Source organism: Plectropomus leopardus, chromosome 7 (assembly GCF_026936395.1).
Source record: "Plectropomus leopardus strain MGB_pleo_1.0 chromosome 7, ASM2693639v1, whole genome shotgun sequence".
Classification (NCBI taxonomy): Eukaryota; Metazoa; Chordata; class Actinopteri; order Perciformes; family Serranidae; genus Plectropomus; species Plectropomus leopardus.
The window spans coordinates 4,339,875-4,363,294 of record NC_142182.1 but is presented as its reverse complement, the minus strand read 5'-3'; the positions used below and the strand labels follow the sequence as shown (position 1 = coordinate 4,363,294).

At 38.3% G+C, this 23,420-nt stretch overlaps 1 protein-coding gene across 1 annotated transcript in view; it reads left to right on the top strand.

Moving 5' to 3' along the window:
• zc3h18 (zinc finger CCCH-type containing 18) overlaps positions 1-23,038 on the top strand; it is a 37,140-nt gene extending 14,102 nt beyond the window's left edge. Inside the window, exons 10-20 of the mRNA XM_088079701.1 lie at positions 5,596-5,778; positions 7,391-7,516; positions 9,103-9,195; positions 10,377-10,655; positions 14,743-14,876; positions 15,764-15,791; positions 16,501-16,703; positions 16,870-17,084; positions 17,720-17,813; positions 18,861-18,957; positions 21,802-23,038. Coding sequence (XP_087935827.1) covers positions 5,596-5,778; positions 7,391-7,516; positions 9,103-9,195; positions 10,377-10,655; positions 14,743-14,876; positions 15,764-15,791; positions 16,501-16,703; positions 16,870-17,084; positions 17,720-17,813; positions 18,861-18,957; positions 21,802-22,012 — 1,663 coding nt within the window. The 3' untranslated portion in view covers positions 22,013-23,038. The remainder of the gene's footprint in view (positions 1-5,595; positions 5,779-7,390; positions 7,517-9,102; positions 9,196-10,376; positions 10,656-14,742; positions 14,877-15,763; positions 15,792-16,500; positions 16,704-16,869; positions 17,085-17,719; positions 17,814-18,860; positions 18,958-21,801) is intronic.
• The last annotated feature ends 382 nt before the right edge of the window (positions 23,039-23,420 follow it).

The window sequence follows — 23,420 nt, the reverse complement described above, 5'->3', positions numbered from 1 at the left end:
ACAAATCTGAGGTAGATTCAAAACAATTATAAAAATAAAAATAAGAAATCTTAGTCCTGGTCAATAGCATGTCAAATTCCTAAACCAGATGTTTGAAACATTTTGTAAGTGTAAGCTGTCAATGTAAACAATGAATATACAAAAAGAATCAAATAAACCACGGACAGTATATTCTGTCCAAGTTATGCATGCACAGTATTAATTTCTGCTACTTCTCGGTCAGATGACGAAGTTTATGATGATCTGAAGTAACGTGGGATCAGCCATTGCCAATGAAAGTCTGACGTGACTCAGACAGTAATTATGTTTACGGATGAGGAAAGTGTAATTACTCATCATGCAGCATTATCATTCAAATGAAAATGCTGCAACTCAGTCACATTAACTCTTTAGCTTACCATTAGCATTAGATAAGTTGACCGATACAGCTGCTTTACTTAACATTTAGTGGCAAATTCAACCATTGGTCAGCTGTTATCAATGGTCAAAACATCATACTAAAGATAACTTAATAAGCATTATGAACGTTATTGTAACATTATAGCGTTACTGTTACCTTTAACTTGGTGGCTCGTCTTGTCTTGTTCTGTTTAGTGATAGGTGGAAATTAGTGTTTAAAGTGCATTAGCGCCCCTCTATGGGCAAACAGGTGTTTTAATTATATCAAACATTTGTTCTTTTATCGAGGAAAACTATATAGATATAATTGTGATCTTTTTTTTTTTTTATCACTCAGCATTTCTTTTAATGTCACAACTTAATGAAGAGGTATTGTTGACCCTGTTACTAGGTAGTACGCATTCTTCTAAAAGGTGTGATTTGTTGTCACAGACATTCTTGTTAGTGAGCCTGCAAGATGATGACATCCAATGAAAATTAGTAAAAGTGTGTCATTGTTTGATTGTGTTGATGGAAGCTTGAGACAGACCCAGGTCACCACCGGTGCACTGTTGCTTTTTTCCAGTTGCCAAATATATAGATATTGTCATCACTGTAATGTCTGTTGTTATTAAAAGTAAGGGACGTGTATCAGTCACAAATATTTTCCCTCCATGAACAGATCATTTTATCAACTTACTGTCATCCAGCATTTTTAGAATATTTCTCCTATCTCTTTGTCTTAACATTACACATTCAGCTCATGTAAGGGCTGATATGCTTTTTGAATAACTTACTCATAACCACAATCTATTCTTAACTTAAAGGGGAAATTCTTAGAAAATGTCATAATTTGTCATAATTGTAATGAGGAAGCTTTGTGAATATAGCCCCCCATGGTCTCTAACTTAATTATAGATTGCAGAGGCAAACCATTAATCCTGGTTTATTATGCAAATGACAGTGAGTAATATTGTGTGCAACCATACACGTTCTCTTTTTGCTATTTGGTTATGAAAGCAATGAATACTACAAAGGAAGATGTGGTGTGTATATAATTTTCAGGTATATGGTGTAGGCAGTGTGCAGATATTTTTGTCCATTACACCAATCAGTGGAAATTAAATGTTCAGGTTAAGAATAACTTATTTAACTTCTTTTGTCTTTGATTCAGCACTCAGAAGTTGTTTGTTTGGATTATTATTCCACATCAAAATCAAATTTTCATTCCTCTCCTACCTGTTTGATTCAAGAGAGAGAGTTTTTTTATTTAAAACTAAAGAAAATTTGAGCATGTTATACACTGTATATATAAATCTCCCGTTTTATTCTAGCTTTTCGAATGCAAGTTAAGGTGTGAGTAACGGTCTATAAAATCCTCCTTTGGTAAAACTGACTACAGTTAATCAGTGAATGATTGAAGTCAGTTGTTTCACACTTTGCCATTGTTTTTTCCGCATTTGTAGTCAGTGGTTTTGAAATTGTGGAACTAAACTAGTTTTTTAACTCATCAGCATTGAAGACACTAACAATGATGATGGCGTGTTGTCAACACCTGGGAACCGACACCCATGTTTAGCTATTGTGTTCGGTGATGGGTGACGTAAAGCACTTTGGCAATATTACCTGCCAGAGGCAACATGGGAATCCCTGCACTTTGACTAAGTCATTAAGGACGTACACGTATCCCTTTGATCTACTTTTGGTCATTGCAGAGGAACTGGTTGGACCTATCAGCACTTTCAACGTGGAACATTTGAAAATACATACAGAGCGTTGATTTTCTCAGGGAAAATTGACTGAGCAGTGAGCTGTGTTGCAGCAGTGCCCTAATTCACATTTGGTGGGCTAAGTTAAATTTTTCCGTGGAAGATTTTAATGCCAAGTGGTACTGAGATTCAAGACATTTTCTGTATATAGTAGTATGGATTAGTGAAATGTAATAGCTGATCTCAAATGAATATTTTCTTTTAAAGATGATTTATTTCTTTAATTACTCTCTAATCTGCAGTAAAACAAAATTTCAATGTCACTGTGACTGCAGAAGTTACAGATGTCCCTTCTGCCAAGTATTAGTATATTAGCAAATATTTGGTTTAATGGTAAAAAGCTTTGTATGGTTAACTATTTGTGGAAACCTGTACGTACACTACAAGATTTCACACACATTAATTTAACTTTTGCAATCTGCCACGATATCAACAGCTGGCGCCACATATTGATTTTCTTTTTACCGTTAAGCTGGTGTAGTGAAAGTGAAACTTCATTGCACTGGGTGTAAAAGTTTGTATACACTCTCCCTTGCAACAGCTCTTCCTTTTATTCAGCATTGTGATCTGATCAGCTCTAATGTGATTGACATATTAGTTACCCACTTCAGATTCAAACTCAAAAAACTGAAGAAAAAACCCTCATAAAGAGGTCTGCACCAAGATAACTGGTGCTTCAAAACCTCTGAATTTAGAGACTCAGAATGATACAAAGGAACACACCTAAACGCACACAGAAAATCAAACAGAAACTTTGCTTGTCTACCTCCTTATAGTCACTTAACAGTACAATGAGATCTGGATTAGATTATATTTGTGAAACACCTTGTTCAACAGTGGATTGCCACAATAGTGAATCCACCAAAAACTGTTCTGGTTCATTTAAAGAGAGAATATCTGACAAGTTAACCACAAAAAATAAACAAGTTTACCATACCCAAACCTCAGAGGCCCCTTCTTTCAGTCAAATTGGTCCCTTACCTCTCCCATCAAAACCACTAGAGTGTGAAAAATATTCTTAAAAAACTACATTTAATGCAGCTAAATCAGATGTGATGGACCTTGATGTGCAATAACACGAATAAAGCTGAGTCAACTCACGGGAGTTCGACTGTCTGAGTACAAAGAAATTTCATCTTATACACCTTAGAGGCTCCTGCTTCCCTACGTTTTAACCCATCATATGCTTACATTTTTGATGCTCTGAGTCGGTGACAGCATTTTCCGAACTGTATATCCTTCAGGGCAGTTCTATATCAACTTCTCTTCGCAGATATATTTGCCTGGGAATTACATAGTGCTTACTCAGCAATTCACACTCTCATCTCTCTGGTCTGTGAAGGTTAACAGGTCTTCCTTGAAAAGGAAATTATTGATCTCAATGGGACTTACCTGGTTAAATATAGGTTAAATGTTTTTAAAAAAACACCCTTTTTTAAAGACACAGGTTTTATTCTAACATTAGATCTGAAAGTTTTTCAAATTGTATTTTTAAAAGTTTTATTTCACACAGGGATATAATTTCAAAACACAGTGTCTTTGAGTAATTTGTCATAGCAAAATATGTTTTATGATGATTAAACAACAGCAATTAAACAAAAAAACCCCACAACACTCTCCACCCAGATAATGCAAACTCAATTACTCACTCCATGTGTACAACAATATGATTAGATCATACATTACATTTAAAACAGGCAAATTAGGGACATTTGTTTCGGCTGGTGTAAGATTTAATGTCTTTATTTCGTCTCATTTTATGAAGACACTTTTTTATTTTTTAACACCCATTTTGTTTTAGAAACCAAACTGCTTAGGTTCATGTAAAGTTCCTCTTGAGCTCGTGCATCTACTGATACTGCTTTCATCAGACCGGTTTCTGCTTATCTAGAAGGTTCCTCAGACACAGTTGTTAAACATACAAAGGCATGCAAACATCCTACTACGTTTTGTTGTACTCTGTGTGCCTAAAGGGTTTATTTCCCCACTTCCCTTTTTTCTTCCCTTCCTCAAAGGAAATGTTGTGTTGATAGTAACAGATATTTGAGAGCTAAAAATAGCTCCTGTGTTGTGATTCTATTTTTAGCTCAATGAGTGGCTGTGAGGTCACTCGCTCTTGCATCACTGTTTTCTTACTCACTCAGGGATATGTGGTTTTCATTTACTCATATTGTCTATGCACTTAGTACATAACGCCCACTCGCGGGTTGTGGTTGAGCAGATATTGTTTCCCTGTCTCAGATTGATGTTAGTTTAATTGTTTCTTGTTGCATGTGATATTAAGCTTCAAAGGGTTTGTACAGCACATAGTCCAAAGTTGCAACAATAAACCCAAACACAGTCATAACATGATTTTTCATAGTCAACTTCTGCCGAAACTAGGCAGCAACAGACATAACTCCTTCAAGCAGTCAGTGCAAGTTTCTGTAATACAGTATGGTTTCACACAGTGGGAATGTCCACTCGTCTTGTTCATTTCCTCCAACAAATATTTAGATACACCCTTTAAGATAAACACTTGAATCTTGATGTCTTTTCCCAAAAATAGACACCATCCTCTGCAGGGGAAAATCCCATACATGTTAATTAAAAATATCTCAGTTGTGGACTATCAGGCGCTTCATTGCAAATCAGCTCCCATGTATACTAGAACTTTAGTTGATTGATTCAGTTGAAATTAGTTGATTAATCGATGAGTAGAAAATTAACAGATCGTCAAAATAGCTGGCAATTCATTTTCTTTCAGTAATGTTTTAAATATATATATAACACATTTGCTGGTTTCAAATTGTTAAACGTGAGAATCTACTGCTTTTCCTTGTCACTGATGATAATCAGTAAAAAGTCTTTGGGTTGTGGACAGTTATCGCCTCCAGCTTTGATCGGCATTGATGGGATCTGCCCTAATTTCAGCTCCTAACTAGTGAGATGCAATGATAACTGTAACCACTAATGACAGTCCATCTCCACCTAAGTGAAGTAACTAATGTAAAGTTTTCACAGATCTCTATCCATGCAGCTTTCTACTGTTTACCTGTTCTATGGTCTGTCCAACAGGCGCACCAAAAAAAAAAATTCACACACAGAAAGGTGTACTTGTCTGCTGCAGAGCCGTGTACACAGCTCTGCTCTACTGGCAATGAGAAAGCCGATTATAGCTCATTTTTAACGTGTTTATCTGAGTTTGGAAACCTTGCATGCACATGCTAATTTTGTTGGGAATGAGGTATTATAGACACCAGTCAGCCACAGCATTAGAACAGAGATAATTTCTTTACAATGCAGTGTACTGCTGGAAAATCTTTGGTCCCAGCAATCATGTGGATGATGCATGCAGTGCCCACCCACCCAAACAGTTTCAGACTAACTACACCCCTTAATATAACCAGCACTCCCCTATTGTAGTGCCGCTGCCCCTCTGATGATTTTTTTTCCCCAATATTCTCAGCAGGCCAATGGAGCCTCCCTCAAAGAAGGATGCTGTTCCAGTTATGAGGCGACCAGATGAGTGGAAGGACCCGTGGCGTCGATCCAAATCCCCTAGAAGGCGCCCTGGGCTGGGCTCCCCACCAAGAGGCCGCCGGCGCCATCGCCCCTCAGGCTCCTCTGTATCTCTGTCTAACTCCTCCAGGTAGGAGCTCGTTCCTCAAGTCAGGATATCCCGTGTCATCATAATGGAGGTTATTTTGTGTCTGAGTGTCCCTTTTTTATTTTTCTGTGCCCCCCTGTCTAAATTTGGACGTTTCTTTGAGTCTGTGAATGCAGCGCAGGCAGAACTTGTCCTGAGTTCTATTTTTCCTCAGCAGCGGTTTGAAGAGTTTGACTCACTGGGGGGATAATTGATCTGTTGATCCAGTGTGATCAGACAGGCGAGTGACAGCACATTTTTAGACCCAGCACAATTAATAGTTAAGTTTCACTTTCACTGCGCCTGGCATTCTGCTTCTCCACCTGTGCCCAGAGTACACTCTGCGCTCTTGAGAGTGTGGTACAGTAAGGATATATTCCAGCCGTACTCCTTATGAACTGTCCAGTTCCAACAAAATTAAATCAATACTTAGCGCCACATCTTTTAATTATGGCGACAATCACACATAGATGAATGTGTCAAACTGGTTGTTGCCACATTAATCACAAATCAGCAGCAAACATGTTTTCAGTATGCCTTTAAAACAAGGAATGTCAGCCAAAAACTGAAAACAACATGGAAATTTTGTTGCTGAAGAGCAGAAATCTTATAATGAAACCCTTCTGAAACCGGCATGCAAATCAGCCAAATTATATTTGTCTTTAATTAAGATCAGTGAGTCTTTTTTTGTTAATAAGTGTCAAAAGCCTAATCACATCCACCTTGATACAGAGTTGTAAAACAATAAAACATGTTGAAAGCGAGGAAGAAAATGCCTACAGTTTATTTTACTGGAGAAGATAGGTATATGTTAACTTAAAACATAATTAGAAAAGAAATTTAAAAAAAAGTCTTTTTAATTATTAATCATGTTGTCCACTGAATTAAAAATCACTGTGCCTATAATTTTAGATTTATCTACATTGTGTAAAGAGGATTCTCAATCGGATAAATGTTAAATACGCTCGCCTGGTCGGAAATGTAACCGCTGGTGCAAAGCTGACTGTGATTGTTGTCTGGTGTAATTGGATGGAGAATGTCCCGTACTGCTCTCAAAAGACCCCTCGCCCCACTTTGGTTGTTTTCATGTGTGTGTAAGAAGTGAGGACAGGCAAAACGGCAGTGTTTGATTGGTCTTTAAAGACATCTCTTATGCTCATTTTAAGGTTCCTACTTTTATTTTCCGTTTGTCTGAAACGCTCTGTTTTATTGCCTCTATAATGATGTCTTCCATTTGTAATGGGAATTTGGAATTTCTGATTTTCCCAGTCAGAAATGTCACCCTGAGGTCGAATTTATGACTGGGAAGCTTAGAAGAACTTCACAGACCCCAACCTCAAAATCCAAAATGTTCACATGTAGCTACATAATGTAAACACTGGCAGTCGCACCTGGAGCAGAAGACCATAAAAAAGAGTGTTCAGGACAGTCCAAAGGCTGAGATTTTTACTTTTACATACATTTACCTTGTTATTTGAAACTTTTGCCATATTTGATAATTAAACCTGCCATTGTATCATTATGTATGTGACATAAAATAAGGAAAAGCACAAAAGGTTCCCTTTAAAAAATGTTTATTAATCCTGATTGCATGTGCTGTGTGTTTGTGTTGCAGGTCGTCATCTCGCTCTTCATCCTACACAGGCTCTGGGTCCTCTCGTTCCCGCAGCCGCTCTTCCTCATTCAGCTCCTACTCCAGCCACTCCTCCCAGCGCAGCTCCTTCAGTGGCAGCCGCTCTAGGTACAAACAAATGTGTGCGTGCGTGCATGTTGTGTGTGTATAGCTCTGTGTTTATCTCACAGGGTTCTCACAGTCATGAAAAATCTGGAAAAATTACAGAATTTCACAATTTTGTTTTTCAGGCCTGGAAAAGTCATGTATTAATGTAAACTTTTTAAAGTTTTGGGAAAAGATAAGGCATTTTGTTGTGTGCAATTAAATGTGCGACAACATTTTGTTTACCACTGAATACATTTCCTTATTTTTGTCCTGGGTTGTATCTTTACCTTCCTGTATGCCAGTTCGCTAAAATTCTGTTTGAATAGAGTTTGAATCCTACATGAAAACGTCAGGGAAGTGGGCAAGAAAAAAATTAATTATGGGTCCTTGAAAAGTCATGGAAAGTTTGGCAATAAATATTATTATTATTATTATTATTAATATAAGTATATAAATAACTCAATGCAGTTCAAAAAATAAATAAATATAAAAATAGATTTCTATTGAAAATTAAAAAACAGGACTACTTTTAATTAGTTCAGGGGATTTTTATTTCCTGTTACACATTTATTTCCCACCTTTTTTTATATCCATCTGTTATATTCAGATGAGTGAGATGTGATTATCTCACTGATTCACACCGAAGCAACAGAAAAGCACTGTCTCTTGTTCCGGTCCGCTTTGCATTGAGTTCGTGGAGAATAAGTCTTTGCATGCTATAGGTAAATGAAGAATCCAAAAATGAAAAAAAAAAATCTCTCACTCTTTGTGCAGTATAATCCAAGTGTCATTCAGAAAGTGAAACTTATCCATGCTCTCTTCATAGCTTGACGTTACTGATAAAACCATTCATCTCACCTCACTGCTGCTGGCTAACGCTGCCTCGATCCGTAGTTTGTTTGTGTTACTGTATGACTTTGGTGTTTTAAAGGGTTAGTTTGGATCCATCAAAGTCGCACAGTGTCACAAACTATTTATTGAAACAGTAGTTAACCAGCAGCTGCCATGTTCAGCGAGGTAAAATTAATGTTTTTGTGGATTGAATCTGGCTTTGAAGAGAACTCAAAGAACTTTCTGTTCGGTTCCCCCCCGTTGTTATGGGCTTTCCAGGAAGTCCTGAGTTTACAACTGGATGAATGAGACTTTGATTATACTGAACAATGTGTGAGCGTTTGTAAACGGATGTTGTGATATGGTTTTACTGTTGTTAGAAGCCTGTGACTTCAGTTCATCAAGAATTTTCCCAGCTTTGGAAATCTCTGTTCACTGTGGAGGCATTTATGAATTCAGGAGATGAGTAATTGGGAATGGGAAGCAATGATTTCCTGCTGTCATAGCTGCAAGAAAGAAAAATTACATCAGTATTCCATAAATAACCATACATGACATAATGGTTACTATGATTAGAAAACATGCAACTCAATCTCTTAAAGATATCAGACAGATGATATTAAATTACGATAAAGGGACACTGGATCTGCCATGTAAAGAACAAAGAGTATGACACAAGCAGACACAAGCATAGGCTCAGAAACAGATATCTTGGATTTTCAAGTGCAGGTGTGAAAACATAATGCCACTTTCCCAACTTCTGTGTTGTTTTTTAGGTCTCGATCGTTCTCCACATCGCCCTCACCGAGTCCAGCAGCACCGAGGAATGCTAAGAACAAACCAGATCTTCCCCCTGCATTAGCTAAAGGGTAAATCTCAAACACTTACATCCATTTAATCCACAGTCAGTCATGCTTACATCATCTGCTTTCATCCTTGTTTTCCTTAAATAAATATGCTGGTAAACCAACTACAGCACGCTCAACTTTTGTAGTGTGCTGTAGTAAAAAATGTAACATACAACTTGTCACTTTACAAGGCACAATGCAGTCTGTAGTTAAGTTTAGGCTTGTTTTAGCATCACATCACATCATGCCTGTATATTGATTGTTTTTATGTATTGATCATTAGCTATAGCTAGAGCTCTACCCGACTGCCGGTCGAATCAGATTTGGCTGTTAAATGTGAATATTCGATGATTCGTTTTGTTTTCCATGCAAAGATTTAAAGTTTTAACGGGGCTCAGCGAGACATTCGGCCTCAGCATTCATGTGATATAGTAAACAAGCTAACGGCACTAACGATGGGTCACAAACGTGCAACACTGTTTTTTGCAGACACTAGATATGAAACAAAAGTCAGAGACTGCAGCATATGAACTTGCTGTAAGCTGAAAGTTCCCCACTTCTTAGCAAGAGTATAGTTTAGTTTAGTTGCACAAAATTATGGATAAAATATTACACAGTAAAATTAGAAAGTGAAGTTAAGTGTGCAGGAGAGGAAAGAAGTGTAAAGGGCTTAGACAAAGTCTCCTCTTCAAATCAACAAGTCATTAAAACATAGTGAATCAAAAAGAAGAACAAAAAACGAAATCAAAAACAAATTAACATCAAGTAGATATTAAAAAAATGTCACAAAAAATGAAAAAGAATATAGTCAAAAAACAAAATTTGAACAATTCAAATGTGCAGGAGCAGAAATACATAGAGTCGATCCTATTTAGATAAAAGATATGTTTAATGAGTTTTTAAAGTGACGACTTATGAGTAGCGTGAAAGTTAAGAGCGTTCACTCTGCTGTAAAATCTGGAGACTAAAACATCTCTGGAAGCACACTGCATGGCACAGTGACCAGCAAAAAAAAAAAATCAAATGCTCATCTCTGCAATCTCAGTCAACTGAGGGATCTCCGACTGATGACTCGAATCTCCGACTTTAGAGGGGCAGCCCTAGCTATAGCGTTGCACATGCTTTGCTAACATGCTAGTTTATAGCACATGCTTGTCCATCACTGTCTGCATGCTTGAAAAAGTGCCTTTTCCATCCCGAAGCATGCCGCTGAAGCCGGGTGCCATGCCCCCTCCTCGCAGGGACAAGCCTGCCATGAAGAAAGCCCCCAGTCCTCCTCCACCTGGTGGACTGCAGAGCAGGCCTTCCAAACCTCTGCCAGAGGGAGGGAAGCCTCCCTCCAATCCCCGGGAGGCTGGAGGCGCAGGAGGCGGGGCAGGCAGTGGTGGAGCGGGGAGACCCCTGCCTCCAAGGGAACCTGGGAAACCTCCCAACCCGAGGGAAGTCAGGCGGAAAGAACGGCAGCAGCATCCTCCGCGGAGGTAGGTGGCTCACCTTTAAGCTCTTTGTTCATTTTGAGGCAAAAGTCGGATTATATTACACTGCAAAAGAAATTTGATTTATGGCAGGAATCAGGAAAAGAACAGTCCTGTTCCAGTTCCTGTCTGTTCAAACTTAATCACCGGACGTTAGTCTGGATTCCAATGGTCAAGAAAAACCTGGAAAAGACATGGAATATTACATTTTCCAGGCCTGAAAAGGTCATGGAATTAGTAAAAATCGTCAAAAGTTTTCAAAAAGTCACAATTTTGTTGTCTGGAATGAGGTTGTTTCAGTAATTTTCTGTGTAAAACTCTCCACAGTAATAAACGGAAAATGTAATTAGTGTTGCTGTCGATGTACTATACCTCTAATATACGGAGACGTGTGATGTTTTGTTCATGTACATTTTTTAAAAAAAATTTTTCCCAGCTTTCCGTTTCTCTTTTCATGTATTTAGTTTGCTGGAATTACCATTAAAGAAAGTTTAAATCTAAAATAGGGAAGTAGAAATGTATTATGTGTCCTTGAAGAGTCATAGATAGGTTTTTTTGATTTTGTCCATAGAAATGTGTGAGAACCCTGGTGAGTGTTTCCTCAACTGGTCAAAATGCCGGTGTCCAATCTGGTGTGACCTTTTACAACACACACCAACTATTTGGGGAATTCTGAAGTTATGACATTGTCATATTTTAGTTGATTTGCATTCAAATGTGCATGGCTGAACTGGTAGTGAAACATTTACAGAGAACGGGCAGTTTCTGTTGTCAGCTGTTACTTAGGCAACCACTAGAATTATCCTCCTGTCACCATTCAGGCTTTATATATATATAATATATCAAAGTCAACAAGAAACATCAGAAATGTATTAAGAATTAAAAATATTATTACTTTTAAGTAGGACTGGGCAATATGGCTTTTAAATAATAGTACGATATGTTTTAGGCCATATCGCGATACACAATATATATCTCGATATTTTGAAATCTCTGTAAACTACTACTAAAATACAAAATTATTAAATGAGTTATAGTTACAAAAAAGGTAGCTACTGCCATAAAATAAAGTTATAAATAAACTACTATTAAAATAATGGTTAAAAAAGTACTGTAATAATGAAGTTAAATGAAGTATTGTTTTAAGCCATGATACATTGAGTTTATTTGATTTATGCGCTTTTTTACTTTCAACAGTGTGAAACCTTTTGCTCAGTATCCAGTCATAGCAGGAAAAGCATGTGTTACTAATAACAATTACGCTGCTTCCTTCACATTTTAAATTTCCCAGTAAGCCGTGTCAGTGAATTCAATTTTCATAGCAGCCGAGCTACTCTCATTAATCTGTCACGTGATGCCATTGGGCCCAGAAAGACTCAAAAAGCTGTGATGAAATCAGGCATTTCTTGCTGCAACAATAACAAAAACAACCTTCGAAATACTGAAGGGACTGTCCTTTTCCTCTTCCTTCCTCTTCCTCTTCTTCTCATTCTACTTTTACTTCCTCATTTTTTTGTGTGTACACAGCACTGCAGTCTCAAGCCTTTAATTGGGATGGGTTTCACTCATGCTTCTTAAAATCAGTTGCCACACGCTTTCATTTTACAAGGGCAGTGAGAGTCATAATTATGAAGCCACAGGTGTGCGTTCTGCGCAGTAAGAATACGTCATGAATCTAACGTAAACTTGACCTGTCTTGGCCCTTTAAAACCTATCCAAATTTGTTGGATTTCTTTCAAAATCAAGGGAAGAGGGCATTGTGTTACTGAAGAAAAAATGACCCCAAAATAAGCAAGAAATTAGTAAAATGTAGGAAAAATTATTAACTGATTTATTTGTATTTTTATTTATTTATTTATATTTTTGTGTAGGAACAGAATATGCACACTTGAGCATGTTTGTGCAGAATAATCTTTTTTATTCTTTTATATATATTATATATATAAATTTTTTTTTCATATTTTTTTGTTACTTTTTATCTGCTCGTGAAAATATATATTCGATTTTATAATCTTTTAAATAATTTGATTATTGTACAAAAAGCATTATAGCCTTTTAAAATAAACAATGAGCTGTTTGTTCCCTTCACGCCGCGCCGCTCACCCAGCTCTTTGTAAAATTGTCTGTCAAACTTGCAGCAGCCAATTTTTGGCAGAAAATTTGTATGCACAATACACAGATCCATTGGGTAGAACTTTTTTTTTTAAAAAAACTCAGGGTATCAGTGGTACCGGTGCATAATGGAGGCGGAGGAAGGGAACCCTACAACTTAAAAAACACTACACTACTTCCAAATTCTCCCACTCATGCTCTGTGTCGCTCACATGCTTTACATGCTGCGTGGCACAGAAGTGAAAGCTTAGGGATCCTTAAAATGTAATGTGAGCACAGAGAGGGCACGCACGAAAACCATCAGTGTGCTGTGTTGTTAGTTTCAGGTGCGTGCATGTGGGTGGGAGAATGTTGACCTTCCTGCATTTGCAATGAAAAGTATGTTGACAGTGGATGACATTGTCAAACAGATGGGTTGAGCAGAGCTGTATTCCACAACACATTTGCATATTTTTGTTTGTGAAACTGCAGGTGTATGAAAGTGGTTTATGGGGCAGACCATAGCGATTGTGTGTGGGTGAAGGAGTGGGTGGATGGCTCAAGGAAAATCTGCAGTGTTGTAGAACAACATTAGCCATAGAGGAAGAAGAGTTAAAGGGCAGGGAAGAACAGTAAGGGCGTGTGAGACTGTTTTTGTGGGTGTGAGTGTGGGCAGGATGGCTCACAAGGCTGGAAACTATCCTGGAAAACCAGTTCCAACACCTGCTTTTTAATAATGTCTACAAAGTACTTCTCTCTGGTTGACAGATATGATATAGGATAGTGATACTGGCTGTGGCAGCGGGACTGAGGAACTGTCTGCCTGTGTTGCTCTCTTTGAAGGAGCGATTCACCTCACTGGTACACTGCAAAACTAATAGAGTCACAGATTACAACACAAAAGACAGATAAAGCTTTAAGATCAGCCTCTCCAAAACTACCGAAAGACAAAACATTAAAACTTATTGCTGCACTGTTTTTATGTGCATCAAATTTCCCCGTCCGTCCAAGATATTGGGGACTGTCCTTGAGACTGTTGTTGCCTGAAATGCATGATTGCACAGCAGCTATCCGGAAATATTGCAATGCATTTTGAAAAATATCTTCAGCAGTTGTTTTGCAATGATTGCAGGCGCAAGGGAAAGTTGTGTCCAAATGTACGCTCTTAAAAATTGGCCTCAAAGTAATGGTTATTTAGTTTTAGTTAGTGTTATATAGTTATGGAAATGTATTGATAGAAATGTGTATGAACCCTGTATGAAGATTCAGACTGTGATCAAAGAGCAAAGATTCTTATTTACACTGAGAACACTCTTGCCGCAGATCTCCATCAACATTTATCGAAATTAGTGGGAGACTGTGGTGAACTGACTGGAACGTAAAAACTTCCATGTCACATCTAACCATTACAAGTTACTCCACTTGCTTCCAGTGGTCTAATAATCATTTACTACTTTGTTTTGTTTTTTGTGTTTTTTTTAATGTGTTTAATAATCATTGATGGAGTAGCTGGGTCGTGCATCTTTGTTTTGATGCCATAAACCATTACTGGTTTATGGCACTGGCATTTTGACCAGATGAGGAAACACTCACCAGGGTTCTCACACATTTCTATGGACAAAATTAAAAAACTTTTCCATGACTTTTCAAGGACCCATAATGCATTTTTCCTTCCCTGGTGTTGGAACTCCAGTCCTCACTTTATTAAAACTTATTAAAACTTTAACCGTGCTGTAGTTAATGTATTAGCTGTGTTGATGTGTATGCGTCTGCTCCATTTATGATTCTTTTAACTTTATGTTTGTTTGTTTTATGTCACGTTAAGGAGAGAATTTTCAGATGGGAGGATTTTAGTAAAAGGCCCTTTGGGTTCCTTCACCTCTCCTGCACGATTCTTGTTATGTTTATTATCTGCTTGCTTTTACTTAATCTTGTGTGCTAATAAAAATAAACATGAAAAAAGCACCGTCTGTGTTCTCACTTCCGTGTCTGTCTCTTCCAGGCGAACAGTGAGTGGGAGTGTGAGTGGAAGCGGTAGCAGTTATACTGGTTCTAGCTCCAGATCCAGATCAAGATCCTCCTCCAACTCCCTGTCACGTTCACGCTCACGCTCCGGATCCAGAAAATCCAGGTACTGTTTTTTTTAACCTGTCTCCCTGGGGGGGCATGGGTCGGGGCCCTTGCCGTCTGGACCATGTTGTTGCCCAAATGTTGCATCTTAGGGACGATTCATTTATTTAAATAACCTTATTTGTGGAAAAATCAGATGTTTTCACGTTAGATGGGATTTTGAATTGTTTATTTTGTAAAAGCTGTGCGTGCACACATTTGTATTCTTTGATAAATGAGGCCTTGAAACGTTTTGGGGTTTACATTTTTATTTCATGTTGGCAGATAATGTAACTTAACCCTTTGAAACCTAGATAAACTGGAAATAGCAACCTAAGAAATTAATGAAAATTAGCAAGAAACTACAAGAAAATTACCTGAAATTAGCACACACAGAAAGATTTTAAGGATAAAGGACAAAGAAAAAAGAAAGAAAATAACCTGGGGAATGTATCCATTTTGTAACATAATTTAAAATATGTAATTATGATAAATGATTAAATTTATAGATATGTACTTTTTCCTCAGATTTTTCCTCTTTTGATAATCATTTTCTTTTCCTACATTTTTTTCAAAGAAATCGAACCAGTTTGTTCAGGGTTCAAAGTTTTAAATACTTGTGAAACACATCTTAAAGCAGCGTAAGTAAAGGGTTAAATTAATTGAACACAAACATGCAGAAGACAAGAGAGTTGTCCCCGTTTTTACTTTCTGAACTGTGAAATTGGACTTTATATCTTATGAATCTTGTCACAGAAATATTGTATTGATATTGTGATCATCACAGTAATGACACTTACAAGTGGCTGCATTTATGTTTCGATACCAGATAGAAAGCAGTTTTTTGAGTATAAATATATATATATATATAATATGTATTAATTGTGTGATCTCTCTTGCCGTCATGTGCTGTCCCTGCGGGAAACCCTGCAGGAAATCCAGGTACGTATCGTTATTATTCAGGGTGTTTTGTCTGTGTGTGCGCATGCGTGTGTGGTGTGTGTGCGTGCAGCTATGTTGGCATTGTGTTTTGTAATTTAAACACCACTGTGATGACAGCACTCAGTCAGCAGGGCCTCAACTCAACTTTATTTACACCTTTCATACAAACATGCTCCACACGGCAAAATGATAACAATCAACTGTACATTAAAATATGTAAGATTGGAATATTACAACAATAAGATGATAGCATATTTTTTTAAAAAGCAAGCAAAACAAACAAAAAATGAGTAACTTGAGTTTATCTATATAGGACCTTTCACAGATTAAAAAAATGCTTTACGTTAAAGACAGATACACAGTAAAAGCAACATAAAAAATAAAAATACAATCTAATCAGAAGTCCATAGATGTAATTAGAATCAGTACAATTTATATATGTCAATACAATAAAAAGAATAACTGAAATACAATAAAGATAAAAAACAGGGATAAAATAAGGCCCTCTTCATCCCATTTGCACAATAATCATTCACCACATGATTGAAAAAATTGCTCACTTTCTATTTATACTTGAAGTTGCTACTCTCTTTCTTTAACTGCAGTTGTATTACTTTTAGTTAGTACTTACCTACTTTTTATACTTTGTCTATTTTGTTCGTGACTTTTATTTATCTTTATCTTTTTGACCTGTTGTCTCTCGCCGCAGATCGCTGAGTGTGAGCAGCGTGTCATCAGTGTCATCAGCATCATCCAGCAGCAGCTCGGTGCGAAGCGCAGACTCAGATGACATGTATGCTGACCTGGCCAGCCCGGTGTCTTCTGCCAGCTCCCGCTCGCCAACACCGAATCACTCTCGCAAGGAGCGAGGGCCGCGGGACCGGCCTCCACATGGCAGAGACAGGAACAGGGGTTAGTGTGGGCAACAACGTCCCCGTGCAGCAGGCAGGCTGCTACACAACAGCTAACCATACGAATCACAAAGTCTCAGTTAAACTGGTATTCGGATAAAAGCCAGGTGTCAACACCAGCATGAACACCAGGTTGGATGACTGTTTTTTTTCTGTCCTCAACACAGACAGACCGTCAAAGAAGGATGAATCCTTCAGGGAGGACCGCAGAAAGAATGAGTCATCTGGTCCCCCATCTAGAGGAGGCAACCCCATGCCCAGATCAGGGCCTGGTAGCAGGGGTGGCCACCCAGGACACCCCCCACCTGGATCCATGGGACCCCCAGGAAGCTACGGAGGTTCAGGTTCTCACAAGGACATCAAACTCACTCTCCTCAATAAGGTTACTATTGTTTCTCTTTCCACATTCAAAAAGCCTTAAATTCCTTCACATATTTCCTCACTCACATCTACAAGTATTGGATAGTTTTCTGTGCAAGGGAGTTGAGATATCCCAGAGATATTTATGCCTCCGTGCCAGCGACAGCTTGTGTTTTTGTGTTGTCCGTTTGGCACATTGTTTTAAATGTGATATCTCAAGAACAAATATTCATTCCGATTTTTGCGGTCAAAGGTCAAGGTCACTGATTCCGTATCCACCTCATACTTGTAAATGCATTATCTCAAGAACACCGTAAGGGAATTTCTTCAAATTAGCCACAAATGTTCAAGTAGACACAAAGATGAGGTGATTTGATTTTTGCGGTGAAAGGTGAAGGTCACTCTGGCCTCGTCAGTTTCGTTCTTGTGGAAGTGATATCACAAGAATACCTTGAGTGAATTCCTTCAAATTTGCCTCTAATGTTCGAGTAGACTCAAGGATGAGCTTATTCGATTTTGGTCCTCTGTACAGTGAAATGCACTGGATACATACACATAAGTTGGAATCCGACCTCGCCTCTAGGATTAAATTCCTTAAATTTTCTTGTGTGTTTTCCTTTACCTGACTCTGTGTGTCCTGTCGTTTGTCGGCTGCAGGGCGATAAAGGCAGCAGAAAGAGGTACCTGCCTTCAGACAAAGACAGGCCGGGCTCTCCCCTCAGCAAGAGAATGGCTCTGTCTCCAGACAGAGGTGAGAAACCTGCCGACTGACAGCATACACACCTTCTCACTCTCACGCATCTTTTGCTGTTTCACTCAAATACACACCAGACTTACAGAAAGGAACCCTTGCATGTTAACAGCTGATTTATTGTCTTATTAGTCCTTTGATCAATTGTTTCATCTAATTGCCAGCACAATATTTCCTAGGGTCAAGTACCTCATGGGTTACAAGGAACTGTACAAACAAAACAAACACGTCACAGAGGTCTCCATGGTTTCAGTACTTCTCGTTCCGTTTCTAAAATAAAAGTTCATGGTGGTTGTGATTAGTTCTTTCTAATCTGTCAAATCCTCATCCTAATTTACCTCGAACAATTTGGCATTTGTTTTTCTTTTAAATAATGATGGTAATTTTTTAAAATTGTTTGTCAATTTCCTTTTTCTCTAAAAACATTTTGCCATTATTTTTTAATTTTTTTAATTTTATGTTTATTTTATTTTTAAAGAAAGCACGCCTTCAAATCCTGGGGGCCGGCCAAAACAAAAATCACCAAAAAATGACACCATCTATCACAGCCAGAAACTGTGAAAATAGAAATTATCCTTTGATTTTTGAAATTTCTGACAGCCCATGAACAATTCATGCATTTTACCCGAGTCAATAAGGGAGGCTCAAGTGCAAGTATTTGTAGCTTTGAGGCAGGTAAAAAAAAAAACATCCATCCCCCTCCTCAGATAAATAAAGAACAGTCCCTAAAGCCTATTCTTATGTTTGAAAACAATTTAAAAAAAAATCAAAATAATTTAAAAACAGGCCACATTATACCAAGAACAGGGCAGTGAAATAGTTGCTGTTATAAAAAAAAAAAAAACTCTCATTCCACAGCAGGATATTGCTCTTCAAAATAAAAGTTCTGTGCTGCAAAGTCACTGTTCTTGAAAATAAAGTGTGCTTTCCAGAAACTCGACATGGTCGAGAGGCACTTGCAGTCCATTCAGAATGGACCTCTGGCCCACTTTTGTACTGAGCCATACCTCCAACAGCCTCAGTAACGTCAAGTTTTTTTTCTTTCAGGCCGTGATAAGAGGATCCCTGGTCGACCCCCACTTTCCCCTCGAATGGATCGGTCCAGAGGGCAAGGGCCCCGACCCATGCCCCCCCAGGGAGACAGGTTAGTGCAACCTCCAGCATGCTGTCACTGGACTGTGACATTTAATCTCGTACACTTTGTCACACAACAGAAGTCAAAAATAGTTGGGGCATTAAGCTGGAAGGGTGGAACTTCTAACATCAACTTTTCAGTCTGACACATCGTCCTTATCATCACCGCTCATCATGTTTGCTCACCAAAATGAGGAACATGCCACAGAAGTGGAAGCACACAGACTTAACACCTTCTCTGTATAATATTTATAATAATATTCACTGGCTCTTGTACAGATTCCCCTGTATGAAATAGGTAGTTTGTTAAAATGTCAGAGCACTCTGGAGAAAAAAAAAACGCCGAGTGCAGTACCTTTTGTTAAGGTGGTCACACATGGCCTTAAACGCTCTTGTTTTGGGGAACAATTAAAAATACTGCTGATTAAAAAAAAAAAAAAAAACAGCATGTCAACAAAAAGTCCCTTAAAATATGTTTTCAATCATGTTTTGTCTTGTTGCATTTTTAATAGTTGAGTGTGGTGTCTTTGGGTATTTTACTGCTGAAACGAATGCTCCACTATTCTGCACTGTAATCATGGTCAGCAAATCCCATTAACACACCAAAACCAACAGTATTTTAATGCGTGTCTTTGGACTTACCAACCTTCTTACCCACTGCCCACTGAATCCCCATGAAGACATGAATCTTTATAACAAAATAAAAAAAAAAATCATAAGGACACGGTTTCATTTATTAAAAAAAAAAAAAAAGAAAAAGCAAAAAAAGCTCAGACATTTCCTAACACTGATTGAATTGCACCAGCAATTTGTAAATGCATTTGTGTAAAGTCCTTGCCAACTACTGTGTGGTTTCAAAATAATGATTTACTAAATGTGTGTGCACCCTTAAAAATTTTGTTTCAACCTTTTCACATTGTTTAAACTATTTCCAGCTGTGCATTAATTCGGGTTTTTTTACATAAGTGCATATTTGAATCAGCACATTATGTATCAGGTATGCACGATTCGGTCAAAAAAAGAAACAAACAGTTTTGTGTGTATTCATTTGAGATGGACCCTTATATTCAGCTGTTTGATTATTCGTTTATTGGGTAGGTATTCAATTTTCAGTTTCGGGATTCGCATATTTCTTTCTTTTTTTAATCTTTTTTTCCCAGAGGACAAATGTCATTTCAATATTTGTGGGAATAAATACATAAGTTTGTCTTAAATCTTAGATTTATTGGAATTAGTATGCTCTCTTTCTGTTTCACAGGGCTTTGTCAGGTTGTAATGAGTAGTTTGTAGGTCTGTAATAATTTGTCTATGAATTAATGAATGGAGTCTTTATTTCGAACATGTAAAAACAATACATACAAATATTAACAAACAAGCCTTATGGCAAAAAAAACAACAAAACAAAAACAAAAAAAGGCCTATGCATCAATCTCAACAAATACTCAAGCCACCATTGCATGACTGTTAGACTTTTTGAATTTTTCAAACAAGGCCTATAAAGTGCCAAAATTGCTGTCAAGCTGCCAGAGGCACACTGCGCTCTCCCTCACCTGATGCTGAAGCTTCAGGGCGCTCCAGGGTGTCTCTTTCTCGCTTAATTAACGGTGAATGTGTGGGGCTGCTCCCTTGTCTGTTGGTGAAGCCGTGAAGCGGTGCGCGTGTCCCCCTCTCGCATGACAGTGAAGCTGACGAGGGCTCTCACTCACCTAGCGCTGAAGCTCAGGTGAGTGAGAGTCTTGTATTCAGGACGTATTCAGTTTTTGTGCGATGTGTTGATTATAAGAGTATCACTGTCCTTTAAATTATGCAATTGCCATGAGAAGCGAAAGGGATAGTGGCCCTACCACATTTTATTGCCGCAGCTCATATTTTATTGTTGCCGCGTTTTCAATTTCCTCATTTAGTTCTAAGTAACATTACCCTTAAGCGGCTGAAAAATGCAGCCGATGCGGAAGCCAAAAACTGCAGTTCCTGTAATGGCCTCTCGAGGCTGGCTCCAGAAGCCAGCCAATCCCCATAGACCTCCGTTTAAAAATGCCCAATTTTACAGCAGTAGCTGCTTTGAGATACAGGTGAGTGCCGTCCTTTGAAGACTATCACGGTGACATGGTTGGTTAGGTATCATAACCATGATGTAGCAGAGTATAGGTGTGACTAGGGATGCATGATAATATCAGCGTGTCATCAGTATCGGCAGATACTGGCTTTAAAATGACAAAATGACATTTTTTATTGAGACAATGAACATGTGCAAAACATCAACCCTGAGTTAAGTTATTTCTCTTATTTATTTATAATATGATCTTAGTTCCACTACAGAACAGACTTGATGATCACTACAATTAGGTGGGACAAAAAGTTGAGATATTGATATTAGTATTAGTTATTGGCAAAGGAGTAGTTAAATATAAACATATCGGATATCAGCAAAAAATCCATCATCATGCATCCCTACATGCAGCTGTAGCTGTCACTATATCAGTGTATCAGTGTATTTTTGAGTTCATGAAAGCTTTATTGTAACATATATTTTTTTTGCTCATCTATAAACATTTTGTTGTAACGTTTTTGATATTTTTAAGTCTGTTTGTTGTAAATGAACAGAATATATTATCACAGTTAATAGCTGTAAATGCACCTCACTAACCAAGCTAGCAGCGAGCATTAGTGTTATCTCCACCCGCATCTATATATATATATATATATATATATATATATATATATATATATATATATATATATATATATATATATATATATATATGACAACATCAATTATTTTATAGTCTTTGGCCGTGTTTTCTGCTTGTAAAAGTAAAACTGTGTCCCTAAATTTTGCCTCTCACCTCTGCAGAAAACGTCCTCTGTCACCACCCCCCAAGTCATCTGGGAAAGGCCCAGCGGCGCCATCAGGCAAACCAGCCGCCCCGGGCTCCGCTTCGGCCGCTGGCTCGGGCTCCGGCAAACCCAGCAACACACTGTCCCGCCGCGAGGAGCTGCTGAAACAGCTGAAGGCCGTGGAAGACGCCATCGCAAGGAAACGAGCAAAGATCCCCGCCAAATAAACGGAAGCCCACTCCCCGCCTGTTCGTCTGCCTGCCTGCACGGCCTCGTTAGCCGGGGCACAGTGAGGGTCATGGGATTGAGCGTTTTCCCCTGCCTTCAATGGACATGTAAAAAATGTTGTATGGTTCATGTATAAAGGCTGTCGTGTAAGTGAACAGGAAGTGGTCACCACAAAAACCATCTTCTGCTTGTTTGCCCTCAGAGAGGTTTGGCTCTGCTCCTTTCTAGAGCATCGTTCACTCCCATACGCCCGACTTTAACGGCCCTTAAAAGTCTTTGAATGTCTTGTCTGCGGATATCCTCATCATGGAAAAACCGGAGGGCATTTGGTGAGGGAGGGACATCTCAGGACTGGAGTGTAGACTTCACAGAAGTGTAGTAAGGTGCACTTGATCACTTGCTGCTCACTCTGTTCCTTCAGTGAAAAGGAAGCATCTTCCTCGTCTGGTGCGATGAATGACAGATTTATACAATTCAATCGACTTCTGTCTTCTGTCTTTCTCTGCCCCCTTTTATCGTCTCGTTCTCTCACATTTTCTTTCTTTAGTTTGCGGAGCGGTGTGACTGTTGGGTCAGCTCGACAGGGCACTGACAGCCTACAGGGCTTCACAACACTTCTTTGTAAAAAATCTACAAATTCTTGAGCATCCATATTCGGCCCCTGTAAGCAACCACGAGCCCAGGCTTTGTTCAGAGGGGGCCAATGTTTAACCAATGACTCGTCTGCGTTCTGTGTTTTAGGGCAGTGTTCACTGTCACACCTTGTACAATAATAGCAATTCATCAAATTCGTTAAAGCGTATGATTATAGACAACAGTGATGTGAAGTATTGCTTCTTTTTTTTTTTTTTTTTTTTAATCTACAGCATTTTGTTTTCTTCTTAGCTCTTAAGTGATAAACCGATGTTTTATTTGTGTCACATTTTTAGTTGGAGTATGAGAGTTGGACCGGGGACATTTAGAGACAAGATATGTCTTGCTTTTGTGACAAAAGCCTTCTAAATAAACTATTTTGATAAAGAGAAGGTCAGATGCCTGTTTTTTTGTTTTTTTATCCTGTAGTGCAAGACTAAAGAAGTGACTGTTTAAATTAAGCTGCGCTATCACGCTTCGGAAAGCACAATAACTGTAGAATATACAATTATACAAAAAAAAATACAATACTAAAAAGAATTTATTGAAATCTATGGTATGAATTGAAGAAGTCATTGCTTTACAAACAGCGCGAGGGTTCATTTCAATATCGTTTTTATGCCTCAACACGATATCTCAAAAGCCCCTTGAAGGAATTTCTTCAAATTTAGCACAAATGTTTACTTGGACTCCAGGATGAACTGGTTAGATACTGGTGGTCAAGGTCACCATGAACTTGTCTGTGTGACACACCAAAGTAAATGGTGCTTTAAA